Source organism: Toxorhynchites rutilus, chromosome 3, assembly GCF_029784135.1.
Source record: "Toxorhynchites rutilus septentrionalis strain SRP chromosome 3, ASM2978413v1, whole genome shotgun sequence".
Lineage (NCBI taxonomy): Eukaryota > Metazoa > Arthropoda > Insecta > Diptera > Culicidae > Toxorhynchites > Toxorhynchites rutilus.
The window spans coordinates 176,578,902-176,592,902 of NC_073746.1; the positions used below are offsets into that span (position 1 = coordinate 176,578,902).

A 14,001-nucleotide genomic window follows, 5' to 3' on the forward strand; every position below is an offset into this window, starting at 1 on the left:
ATAAATTTAGTAAAACATGGAATTTACCTAGAGCGGTCAGATTGATTGAATATCGGAAAAGTCGTTGGTCGTAAAGTTGACAATTCCCACGTTTGCCACACTCTTCCGTCCACACCAAGCAGGTGCTGTCGATGATTCGTCCGTAAATAATTGGTCCCGGAATGAGCGCGAATAAACTGATCATCATCAATATCAATCCTTGCGTGAATGATTTGTCTTCCTTAGCAACGCATCTGAAAAAAGAATAAGCATTAAAGCACTCACATATTCAAGAAAACTCAAATTAGAGTATCATCCCGATTATATCGAAAAAATGCAATACTTTCTTTTGTGAATAACTTTTTTAATGCATCGGTAAAAATTGATTAAATTTAGAGTAAAACTAGTTTAGAGTGTGATGTTCACATGTGCATAATTTCGTCCCAGTCTGTTATGTGGGATTTTTTTTTTTCGTCAAAGCAACAAATTAGTCTTTTTTGCAGAATTTATTGGAGTTTTCAAAATTGACTTTCGATTTGTGGTGCGATCATTATTTATTGAATTACTAGCTGACCCGACGAACTTCGTCCCGTCCAAAATAGATTTTTTGATTTGAATACTTTCAAACATCCACGTTTTCTTACTAAGTGAACGTTAGTGAGTCCAATCACTGAACTCTTCATTGATTGACTACCCTTTGACCCTTTACAATTTCCCTTTACTATAAATTGTCTAGTACTTCTACAAAAATTCGTCCTTATAATATAAAATTATTTTCAGACACAATTCTCGTTCAAGATTCTTCAAGCATTTGGAAATAACATGTTTCTCCGTTGCATGGAATACATGTTTGATACAGAGAATATTACAAAATAAAGACAGAAAAAATCGGATCATTCCTTCCTCGGGTTTAGGGCACTCCAACACATTTGGCCTTCCATTTTTGTTTATATAGATAGAAGATATAGGAATGCGTTATTCCGTCTAAAAATCCTTTTCCACTTTCGAACAAAAATCAATTTCATAGCGCCAACATCAAATGGACTAACAACGCTTACCTAATTGTAGAACATATGGGAATTCAATTTTCCGAATTTTTCGATTTTTCTCTCCACTATATTGATCTACGGGAAGAGACGAATACAACGGAATATAGATGACTCAAATTGAACCATTCCTTCCTCGGGTTTTGCGCTTACCAACACATTTGGCCTTCCATTTTTATTTATAAATATAAGATATGCTGCCCATGTTTGCATAGGAGACGTAATCACCATAACCATTAGTGCTTGGAATACGCAATTTTGTTGTTTTTTTGCCTACAAGCGTAACCATGCAAATTTCCAATGAATTAATCTGAAGGATATTAATGACAAAAAGAGGGCCTAGAAGATTTTGCGGATTAAAACATATTTTTTCCATTTGGAAAACGCTTACATTAAGCGGACAATCAATCGCTTCAATGAACATTTGTTCGCATAGCTAGACGTAATCACCAGGTTGCTCTATAGCGTTAGTATTTACATTTCCGATAATAGTCAAAACGTTTCCGTCAGTAGTTTCAGTTGTTATCGGATAGAATCAAAAAGGTTTGGAAGAAATTTAGTTAAATATCTGGAAAAGGTGTTCTGGATTTGTTGCGACTCTAGAATAGTACTTTTTTCCTGAATACTCTGGAATTTGATAATAACAGCAAGTTCGTGTTTGAAAATTCAAATGCAGAAATTTATGTAATTATAACATTAAAAAGACCATTACTTCTCTTTGTTCATCGCAGTGCAGAGTACAAAAAATAGTAATTATATGAGCAGTGTTTCAATGGTTTCTTATATTCATCTATTAGGAAACACTAAGTAATAAGACACTATCGTGACAGGCATGTTTGGACTATACAAAGAATGTGATTCAAATGTAGATTTAGCTTATAACACATTATACTTATAATTGTTGATTTCCGAGTGATATATGAAAGCTGTATGAAACTACGTTTATTATGCGGACAAACAGTGATTTTTCGGAAACTTTTTTTCAAAACTGCTCAAATGTTTACGAGCAAAAAATGTTTGTTTGCATGTTGAGCTAATAAATTACATTATGTACATTTTGTCGTTTACGTCTCCTATACAAACATAGGCAGTATGGAAATGTGTTTTTTCGCCTGAAAATCCTTTTCCGCTTACGAACAAAGATCAATTTTGATAGCGCAAATATCGAGTGGACTAACAACGCTTATTATGATGTAATTTTTGAACATTTTGGGAATTCAAATTTATTGACATAGTGGCAAAAAAAGTGTGTTAGTCCACAAAATCTTTGAAAAAAACAGAAAGAAATTGATTTTTTTATTTCTTTTCGATATTATTATTCACTTCATCTACACTACATCGTTGGCAGAAAAAATACCATCTTCAGCAGAAAAAATATTTTTTCTTGTACTGAAAGGTGAAATGAACAAATAAAAGCATCTTTCGCAAGCGTTTTAAAATGTTTGTATGTATGACAGCAGACCTCTTTTTCTCTTAGATTGAACGTCAGCTTGGAATTGTACTAAAAAGTTCAAACGACACGAAGCAGGGGTCGAACCAAGACCGGATGGAAAGCAAAGCTATTTTACACGACTACGCTATCCACATGGCCACTGGTTCTGTTGTACAGATAAATGAGAATATTACGCCACATTATAAAATGAAGTTGGATCTCAAAATGCATGGAAAATGTTTTCTAAGAGTAAAAAGGAATGACTAAAGTGAATCTGTATCGTTTTCGGACGTGGGCAGTGTATGTGGCAAAATGCTTATTTGCAATGTATCTCTTGTTTCGCTCTCTCACATTGCTATGGCATACAAATGCTATCCTAGTATGGGAGGGTAGCACTTTTTTTTTGTTATTTTCAAGCTCATTTAATGTTATAAATCAAAATGTCAAAACATTTGCTCAAATTAGTTTTGGGTGTGCACTAGGGTGCCAATGAATGTATGGAAAATAATCGACCTCAAAATTTCAAAAAGTTACCCCATACAAAATGTTCACCACATTGATTAAGCAATATCCGAATTACGAAAACACTTGTAATACTAACCTCGAGCCAACCGCGAGTAATCGGTTACATATTACTAACAAAGTTGTAAGGCAAATATTGTCGAAATATTGAACTCCCGGTCTCGTCAGGTTGACGCCATATGAGCCTTAATAAAAATATATATTTTGGATAAAAAAAAAAATGTTCACCACCTCGAAAAAACACTATGTAAAATTTAAACTCAATCGGACTCAAGAGAAGGTGGTGCAAAGCAGTCAAAGTTTAAGTTTTTTGGAAATCGAAAAATCAAGATGTGACATTGTCACAATTTCATTGTGACATTTCATCGTGAAGTTGACATCGTTCATGTACAGCAGAAACAAAAAAGGCCCTAGATGACTACCCTGTGGAACACCAGACCAAACCGGAAACGGTGCTGAAACATGATCTCCAATTTCGACGGACATGCTACGACCAGTTAAATACGATTGGATTCATTTGGTTACTTATTCCAAGTTTGTCAAATTTAGCTACTGCTATTCGATGATTCGTCTTATCAAACGCTAGGTGTAGATAGCGTCTACTTGTACTATGAGCAGCTTTGCATTAACACATGAAGACCGATCAGCTCAAACAACTTGGAGATGGCACTCAATGCAGCTATACCTCGATAAGTCGAAACGGTCCCCTTGCAGCCTTTCTTACATACTGGAAAAACATACGACTGTTTCTACAATCTCGAAAAAACACCGGAAGATAAGGACAGATTTACGAGTGTAGCTAGAGGTGACACAATTGTGTACACAAAACCTTTCAAGACGAGTGATGGAATGCCGTCCGGACCACATCCTGTAGAGGTTTTCATGTTCTTAGCAATTACCATATCGTAGGTGATGACAAAATCCAGCTCAAAAGCAAGAAGTCGGGGTACATGTCAGGTAGAGGCAGTAACATCCTGCGAATCGAGGTGTTCATTAACAAATACATTACTAATTGAGGGCGGAACAGGTCAGCGATGTCGGTGGTCGTATCAGCTTCCAATAAACCGTTAGTCAACGTGGATGGTAAACCGGATTCGTTTCGTTGGTCTTTGACATAACGCCAAAGACTTTTTGGATTTACCTTAAGACGACTCTGCAGACGGTCTTGATAAGCACTGTAGAGACGATTATTAAGCTGTTTATACTCAGCATTCGTTTACAAATATTTCGCTTTTGTTGAATCCGTACGGTGCTTGCTAAACAGTCTGAGAGCATACTGCTTCGCTCTTTTAAGTTTCTTCAGGGCACCATTTGACCAGGCCGGCTTAGGATCCTCACGTCTCGTTTTCACTGGAACAAACTGATCGATTGCATATAGTAGAATACTGGTCATGGTCGATGCAGTGGGGTTGGCATCACAATCTTGAAAAACGTCTTTCCATTTAATTTGCACGAGGAAATTGTTCATCGCGTTAAAATCAGCTGGACTGAAATCATACGAAACACTTTCAGAAACATCGTGAAATTGTCGAAAAGGTTCCAATTTAAGATTCACTAGTATATCATCCTCATATACTAGTGAATCTTAAATTGCACTATTTTAACAAGTGGTGATGGTCCTTGCAAAACTGTACAGTGCTCACATTGTTCCTCGCTGACGAAGCACAGATCAAGTATGCGATCGTTTTCATTTCTAATTCCTATCATCTGCTTCAGTCCAGCGGTGCAATAGGAATCGAGCAGCTCTTGTGACGTCAGGCAGATCGAGATGATGGGCCTGATCACGAACGTCACTTCACGGTGAAAACGAAGTGAATTGTATACAACCTTTTTACGGCCGTCACCGTGTGTGTAGATTCCAGAAGAGTTCATCCGTCGTGACAACTTTGATGAACTCGGTGTTATTATACCACGATACTGTCATGTCACGGAGAAAAACAGGTATATTTGTCACTTGTGTTTTAGATGGTGAAAGCTAGTCACGCGGAATGGAGTAAGTTTAATTTCGTATTTATTTAGCTTTTTTGCTAACATTTATAATATTGTCTTGTCTCGTTTAAGAAACAAAAGATAAACAAACAGCAATTTACCTGCCTGGTGGTCTTTTTAGAGCGAAATTCTGACGTATCCAGAGGACATAAATTTGTTTATTTGGATTCGGCAAGTGCACTATGGGATGTAATTAAGGATCAAAAATGTAGCTCCTGTAGGCCCATTGAAACATGGCGAAGAAATTTTTTGTTTCTATTTTTAGGATTAGGCTAAGAGAGAGTTGCAATACCATAAAATGGCAATGGAGGCACTGTCCCAAATACGATCATTATGATTGATTATGTTTAATATTGATTTGTTGATATTTTGAATATAAAATAATAGCTGTGAAGTTTTTCCAACACTGCAGAGTTAGTTTTTGTAATTCAAACATTCACAATTGGCGGACCAGACCAGAATCAGGACGATAGTTATTACTTTTTACGTTATAGATATTTTCAACGGAATTGTTTTGAAGACATACTTTGAATGAAAGAATATTAAAAAAGTGCTGACCAGTTTCTGTTTAAATAATTAAACCAAACTTCATGTCCCGTATATCAAATTACACGAGAACGGGAGGATAAGAGGATGAAACTTCAGAATCCCATATGGGAGTAGCTCAGATTATACTGATCGTGAGGTGGATAAATTCGAATTTGTTCTGAGATATAGAAGATATTATTATTCATCAAAATTGTAGAAACGGTTCATAAAAAATGATTCTAAACATGTCTCACTATTCAAGACAGAGCTATGTACAAGAGTATGCGAGATTTCGATTATTAAACATAATAGTCAAGTTTTATCTCTATCGTAAAATTGCATTCCTATATGTTCAACAACTACATTATTCCCGAGCAACCAAGTATTCCTCCTCATCTTTGAGCCAGCATTTGATTCAGCAAACTAATCATCGAGGTATAATCGCAAACTTGTCATTCTAAAACATACGATTAATTAAATGGAATATTATCTCATACACTGTATTAATTTTACCTACATAACGTTCATACGTCTAAAATTATGCAATCGACATAACGTTCAAACACCCGACATTATGCAACCAACATGCCTCTTATAAAAGGGAATGAAAACTTTCACTTCACAGAGTTCATTTTTACACGCAACTGTCCGTGACAATGATGATAGACACAAAATGATTATGTGAAGTGTAAGTGACGTGAAAGCCTACGTGGCAGTGATGTTCGTGATCAGGCTCGATAATGCTGTCTCTCGGTCCTAGATGTGAAACCACCCAATTGAGAGAATCAAGATGTTGGTTGATCAAAGATTCGTCGTTTACTCTATCAGGAGGCATGTTAACTACGCACAGGTAAAGTGTAGCGTCCAAAGTTATTATAGCGATCCACAGATGCTCTACAGTCGAGTAACTCGGAGGATTGAGCGTACGGGATTTGATGCTTGAGCGAACAGCCAACAATACACCAGCTCCCGTGCGTTTGTTACTGTTCAATGGCGAACGATCCTGTCTGTAGTCGGAGTATGAGTTATCGAACAGTTGACTTAATGCAGTGTTTTCATTGAGCCAGGTTTTGGAAAAGGCGTAAATATCGTACGAGCCATCACTTAGAGCCAATTGGTACTCGGCGAGAGAGCTGTTGATACCACCTACGTTATGGTAGTAAATAAGGATATCCGAAGAATTTTGAGTGTCAATTTTCTGTTGTTGCACTTTCCTGTGGGGTGAACACACATCAGGACAAGGATTGCCGTTACTAATGGAGTACTTGCCGTGGGAGGCAGATCGAAGGACCCCTTCGTCAACACTATACTCAGGGCCGGGACGACTTGAAGGACAAGAGCGAAGATACTGTGGTTTGAAGGTAGTTGGCACGACTGAGCAGGGGGCTTCCTTACTGCTTTGTGTCGAGCGTCCAGGGTCGGATAACAGTGACCTTTCGGAATGATGAGGCGACGATACGTAGAAATTTAGTTGCTATGTAGAGTAATCAACCATCTTGTTACGTCTATCTCGCTGGATGATGTAAACCGGGCATTCGCTACTCCAGGCAGAATGCTCGACGTTGATATTTAGCTATCGTTCTACTCGTATTTATTGGCAGTTAGCACATTTTTCTATACGAGATTTACACTCTTTCACTGGATGGTTTCCACTGCAGATAGGGCAAGTCACAGTCTCTGCCTTGCAGTCAGCCATTGCCCCTAGTTGCTTATCAACGTTTTTTTTCAAGTAGCTTGATTGATGATCCATCCTCCATAGACATTATAACAGATCCATCTTTGCCACTTTTCACACGCCCAACGTTTAGATTTTTAATATCCATATTCTTCCTCAATTCGGCTCTAGCATCTTCTATTATTACTTAACTTCTTTCGGTTTAATAACGATAACTGCGTTTGGTTTGTTCCTCGGTTTCTTTTCACGTTCTATTTCAGTTACTTTTGGATTTTTTTTCAACACATTCGCGAAACTCGTTTTTGGGGTCTCGATCATATTTTCATTATCCACTACGGCTTCAATTCGCCTTTTCTTTGCAGCAGATCGTGTAACTACTCGACTGGTTACTTCATCGTTAATGTCAACAGCATTATTAGATATTTTCTTTACTCGCACTAATTCGTTTCTCACAATTTGTTTCACCTTGTCTTCGAATTTATTCGCAAATTCAATCACGCACAAACATTCATTCAATTTTTTGGCGATATCACCCAACACTTTCTCAATGTGCCTATCGTCGTAATATTCAGCGCTAAACACGCGTCGCATACAAACATCGCATTATGAAGCTTTTTTAAGGTGAAGGTGGAATCTAGCCATTGTAGTAACATAGGTAAACCTACGAGTAAAAATGGGGTAATAGTGCTGGTGAGAGAAGAGCAAAGCACACGTAAATAAATCAATTCACTTATCAGACTGTGTGGCGCTTCATTAACACGGGTCTTTGAATACATTTAAAAAAAAATAACAATTCAATACTAAAGTAAAATGTATGAACGATATGTTCCGATGAACAATTGCAAATATAAATATATATAGATGGTGCATTTGCATATGAAGTAAAATTCTGATTATAAGAAAATTATGATTGGGGCTCTTTTGGTATTAACAAGTTTTTCCGCATAGTAACTCGATGTTGATAATTCCCTAATATTTTCCTTCGTTGATCGTATTGTTTTCACATATTCACGTTGGAGAGCCTTAACCCTTCTCTTCGTTGGCCGAGGCATTTTGATTGAATGTAATACTTTTCCGTTTACTGTTTTTGAAAGCATAGGCAGCCGTGGCAGTGTTCCGAGCTCCTCAATACAATTTTCTTACCCAATTTCAAAGTTGCTAAAACATACATTATAGACCCATGAAACGTAAACATAATAATTGTATTGATACCAACACAATTTATTCTATTGATTTTCATGACATGAAACGCTATGACTCAGGAATAACATTTTATTGAGTGTATTTTATAGCTGTTTCGATGATGTTGTCTGGCATCAGTGTCGAAAAAATAACGATGCTTTCACCAATAAAACAAAACCATTGCCGAAGATTGAAAAACAAAAATTTAACTTTCAGAGCACTTGCTCGAGTTTTCCGACGTTTTTCACTATACGGTGCGACATCAGATGAAAATTTAACATCTTGTGAGTAATCGATTAGAATTTGGTTGATATTACTTGATGGGAAGTGTGCGAAAACGATCATTCACACTGTTTCGCAACATTATTGATTTTCGGGCGAGGGGTGAGGGAGGGAGATGAAAGAAATGAGCGCCATTGTGGCAGCCATTTGTGGCTAGCTTCCACCTTCACCTTAATACTTCTATATCCTCTGTTGTAGCACCGGGTAAGCAACTGACGTGAATAGAAAGCTTACACTTCCCAAAACACTCAACACACGCATCTTTTTCAGCTATAGCGCACGGCTGTGTGTAATATAATGCAAACGTTAATTCTCATACTTTGTTCAATAAATTAACAAAGAATTGAACTTTTTACATTATTTCTTATGTTTTGAAAAACGTGATACGAGGTACAGTGGAACCCCGATTATCCGCGGTGCGGATTATGCGCGACGGCGAGTTCCATAGTATATTCATAGGACTTCCCGGAATTTGTCAATGAGTGATGATAGGCTCATGAACTTTTGTTTTGATGATGGTTTTCACATTATACGACCTTCTAGATGGATAGTTTAATAATTTCTGTATTTATAAAACATATTTTTCACGCTGAAATATCTTTTTTTCGTGTTTGGAACTCATTTTTAGTCTTTTATTGCGTTATCCGCGATTTTCGTTATTCGCGGTGAGCTAGCCAGACTATTCCGCGGATAATCGGGGTTCTACTGTATGTTCAAAAAGTATCGCGAATTTTGAATTTCCGCGGGTTACATATATACGTATTTCGATTATTTAGTAGCGTTATGTTGGTACTCATGTCACTCATGCCGACAAGTTCAGTCATTTTGAATATTCAGTTAATTGTTAACAGCTGCTTTGCTTGCACGTGTTTTGGCTCAGCTCCGATTTTTACCTATTCAAAAAAATGGATCAAAGAAACTTTTTTCAAATTTTGTGTGAAAAACGAAATTAAGTGCGCGGATGTATTCCAAATGTTGACTGTGCCATGCGGAGAAGCTACCTTGGACCGAATCAACGTTTATCGGTGGTACAAAATGTTCTCAAAAGGCCGAGAAGATGTGAACGGCGAAGAGCGTGCCGGACGCCCGAGCACTTCAACAAAAAAAATTGATGAAATGAAGAAAATGGTATTAGCCAATCGTCGAATCACCGTTAGAGAAGTTTCTGAGGTCCTAGACATATTGATTGGCTCGTACTATTCGATTTTTATCAATAATTTGGGTATGAGACGGGTCGCCGCTAAATTCGAAATTCAATCATTTCAATGGAAGCTGTCGCACGAACCAAGACCGAAAAAAGCGCGCCAAGTTCGGTCGAATGTGAAAGTTTTGCTTACAGTTGTCTTCGATTGCAGGGGCGTGGTGCATCATGAGTTCTTGCCACAGGGTAGAACGGTCAATAAGGAATAATACCTGCAAGTTATGCGCAATTAGCGATCCGCCAGAAACGCCCGGATTAGTGGAAGGAAAAAATTGGCTTTTGCACCACGGTAACGCCCCTGCTTGCACATTGTTACTTGTGCGCGATTTTTTGGCTAAAAAGAACACACTGTACTCCCCAGATCCGACCCCCTGTGACTTTTTCTTGTTCCCGAAACTGAAGAGGCCCATGAAAGGACGACGCTACGCTACGATTGACGAGATAAAGATAAGAATAAGGGGCTGAGCAAGATAAAAAAAATGTTTTTTTGAAGTGCTTGGGGATTTCTTTGAAGGGGACAAAATAGATGAATGAATATATAAATAATTAAAAAAAAATTCGCGATACTTTTTGAACACACCTCGTATAAGCGAAACATTTTTAGTGATTCGAGAGTGATATAAACGCACAGTGATATAATCGAGTCGTCACTGTATCAACTCACCGGTAATTAACTAGTAAATTTCCTATGCGTCCGGACGCTCCGAAGAAATTGATAACACTTGATATGATGGAGAATAGGTAAAATCCTACTGCGCATCCCTTCAAACATGCGCCTGGCAATAACCTTGTGCTGAACGGACTCTCCGTAGTGGGCGGTACTGAGAAGAAGTCTCTTCTGTCAACTTCTCGGCGGTTTCTCTGTCGTTCGGTTCGATTTAGATCGGGTTCCTCACTTGTGGTATCATTCACGTTTCCATCTGAATTTGATTGATTTTCTTGGGAATGTGTAGTAGATGTGAGCTCTGATGTGTTGCTATTCTCCGTGTCACTCGCTACGGTCGAAATAATATCACTAGTCTGGCTGATACTCGTCCACGTTGTGGGTTGTTCTGTGATAGATAAAGTGGATGTTTTTCGAGGGGTAGTGCTGTAATCCGGAGTAATATCCCAAGGTTTCGTAATCGGCGAGTAATTTTCATTCTGACACGTACATTGATCATAATATTTGTCTTTGGCATTCCACGAATCACATCCGGCATGACAGGCGGAAAAGAAGGTAATGCCAGTTTCTTCGTGGCACACGGGACTGTACGGGACTCCATCACAATGACAACGACTATTGCATTTGGTTGTCAGGTTTAGACGACCCTGTACCAGTGGCATATTGCCATCAGGGCAGGTTTGGAATAAATAAGAAAATTGACCTAGCATATAGCCTATTCCAACGATAACGTTCCAAAACAGAAGCACTTTGGGTGATGGTTTTTTCTTTGTGATAATAATGCCTGAAATTAGGAAACCAGATACCATTCCGAACAGGGTAATGGGTCCGGTGATGACTGTGGCGTTGGCACTCGTCTTGTGAAACTGTACCTCGATATACTTGCTCAGAAACGTGATGTAGCCACTTGAGCCCAGAATATAGAAGATACCCGAGATTATATTGCACATCAGGAGTTTGTTCTTCAGGAGCCTCATCAATGCTGTAGGAAAATCTAAAATCAAAATTAATCATGTATTTTGACCTATTTTAAAGATAAATGTGAGTCTAGTTTGCTGTTAGCCAAACCTTTAAGTTTAGGGAACTCCACCAGCGATTCCGTTGTATTTTCTCCATTCGACGTTATTGCATTGTTGTTGTGTGATATTTTACTTAGGGGATTTTTCTCTTTCCCGAAAGCTTCTGCATCATTCAATAGTACAACCGGCATATTCGAAGAAGGTCTGAAAGATGCAATACAGATTATATTGTCGATGAGATCATGTAGCATTACACTGTACCTTTTGTTTTCAACTTTATTGGAGGGTAGTTCTTTCGGGAAAAGCCCGATAAGAGCTGCAAATATCAGCATGGCAATTCCTAGAATGATCCAGCCCAGCCACCAAGCACCCAACCACCGTGGGTCCGAACTGTCGATGACTGGTGTTTTTGTTGGGTCGATGTAAATTTTTAATGCAAAGTAGCCTGTAACGGGAGGATTGCTAGTCCAAAAGCATTAAGTTAACTGGTGATATTACCAAGTGCGAAACCAATCACAGGGCCAAGTGTTCGCAATGAGGAAGCATAAGCCAGCAGAAGTGGGGTATTTGTTTTCTTCGTGTTATCGTCCAGGTATGTCTGTCCGAGTGAGTAGTAGAGTGTATTTCCAATGCCCAGCACAAACTGGGACAAAAATATTAATATCAGTGGAACTATTGAGATTAGATCGTGACATTTTTTCGCGTTAAAGCTGCTCAGACAGAGACGATTCGTACTTTTCACAATCTCTGTCAGGTTATGGCTCATTAGAGCTGCTTCCCTTTCTTGATCGTTGATGAACTCCTTCGTGAGCTGCAGAGCGGATTCTCCTGCTCCATATATGAAATGGGGCGTCGCTAGGATGAAGCACGACAGTGCACAGAACACAACGCCCCACGCTATCCATCGAGGACGATTTCTGTGACCTCCGACGTATGATAAGATGAGTGACAGGAGGATTTGTGATATTTCGTTGCCGCTGAGAATGATACCTATAGGGAAGAGTAGAAAATGGATATGATACTCTATAAACTTATGTTTTCTCATACTATATTCGACAAATCATTTGCAACAATCATGCACAATCATGAAAATTATCTTAATATGGTTAATTTTGTGATAAACGTATAATTCGTGTTAAAAAATAAAATTTATTATGAAAAGCATTATTCGTACACAAACTTCATAAAATTCTTCGTGCATTGTTTGGCCTTCAATATTCCGTAGTGAATCATTTGTTTTCGTTTAGAGCTCAGTATCTTTGAGGCATATGCTGAATCAGGCTGTCAATAAATTTTCGGTACCCATGGATTCCGCATTTGCTCAAATATTTTTCCTCATTGCAAACATTGTCCCGATCTATTCGGCGATTCATTATACCTTACAACTTTACGACCGGGTGTTGATGCAGATATCGAAGTGTTCAGTTGTCCGCATGATAATTATCTTCAAACTATTGCTTGATCATTTCAGCGGTGTGATTGGAGTCGTTATCTCGTCAACCCTTTGCAGTCGTATTAAATTTGAGCATGGGTGTCTGACCAGTAGACTTATTTTTCTTTGAAAAAGCGGTGATACATGCGAGATTATGAAAAATAAACATTTTTATTTTTTTGTGAACTATATACAGACCCCGTTCGATTTTAGCAACACGCCCCAATATTTTGTGTTGCCAAAAACGAACGGTTTTTTTGTTTTTTTAGAACTTTTTAGTGGTTAAAATATTTAGGGATCAATAAAAAATAACATGACGCGAGTATTTTAGTTTTTGCTCTCCTCGAGTACACTATGGTAAACACTGAAGAGTCTACTGCTCCGGGGCTAAAAATGGTAAAATATAGGATAACCTTTATGCCATGCGCAAATGCTACGGGTACTCACAAATTGCCGATGTTTACAATTGGAAAAACTAAGAACCTATAGGGCTTTCAAATTTCTGTTGAATATGCCGTTTCGAAAAATGCATGGACGACTTGCGACATATTACACGAGTTTTTCGTACCAAATATTCGAAATATTTCAAATATTTCCAGTAGAGTGGGAATCGAACCAAAGGCCGTTCTCCTTCTTGACAATTGTACGGCCCATCATGTCCAACATAAGCTGATTTCGGATGACGGCTTGATAGAGGTAAAGTTTCTACCGCCAAACGTGAACCTTTTACTACAGCCCATGGACCAACAGGTCATTCAAATTATCAAAACAAGATACCGAGAAAAATTACATCTTGAAAATGCGAATAAGTCTGACTTTAAGCAGCGAATTAAGAAAATCAATCTTAAAGACGTTTCTTTTTTGCTGCATGAAGCATGGATGGATGTCTCCGAAACAGAGATTAAACGATCTTGGAAAAATATAGACTGGATAGTTGGAACCTAAGACAAGACGTGACAACTGGCTTCTTAGTCTTCTTTCTGCATTTTCGTCAACCATGTGCTAGATAACAGGGAGCCGAGCCACGCGAGATGTGAAGGTTGCCAAATG

The 14,001-nt window shown here is 38.2% G+C and overlaps 1 protein-coding gene across 5 annotated transcripts in view; it reads right to left on the reverse strand.

The window, feature by feature from the left end:
* The window catches only part of LOC129780223 (solute carrier organic anion transporter family member 74D), a 62,213-nt gene that overhangs the window by 363 nt on the left and 47,849 nt on the right, over positions 1–14,001 (reverse strand). For all 5 annotated transcript variants that reach the window (XM_055788260.1, XM_055788259.1, XM_055788256.1 and 2 more), the window contains 5 exons: positions 12,018–12,509; positions 11,781–11,964; positions 11,569–11,723; positions 10,501–11,494; positions 28–233 (listed from right to left, as the gene is read on the reverse strand). In XM_055788260.1, the coding sequence (XP_055644235.1) occupies positions 28–233; positions 10,501–11,494; positions 11,569–11,723; positions 11,781–11,964; positions 12,018–12,285 (1,807 nt within the window). In that variant the 5' untranslated portion in view covers positions 12,286–12,509. The remainder of the gene's footprint in view (positions 1–27; positions 234–10,500; positions 11,495–11,568; positions 11,724–11,780; positions 11,965–12,017; positions 12,510–14,001) is intronic.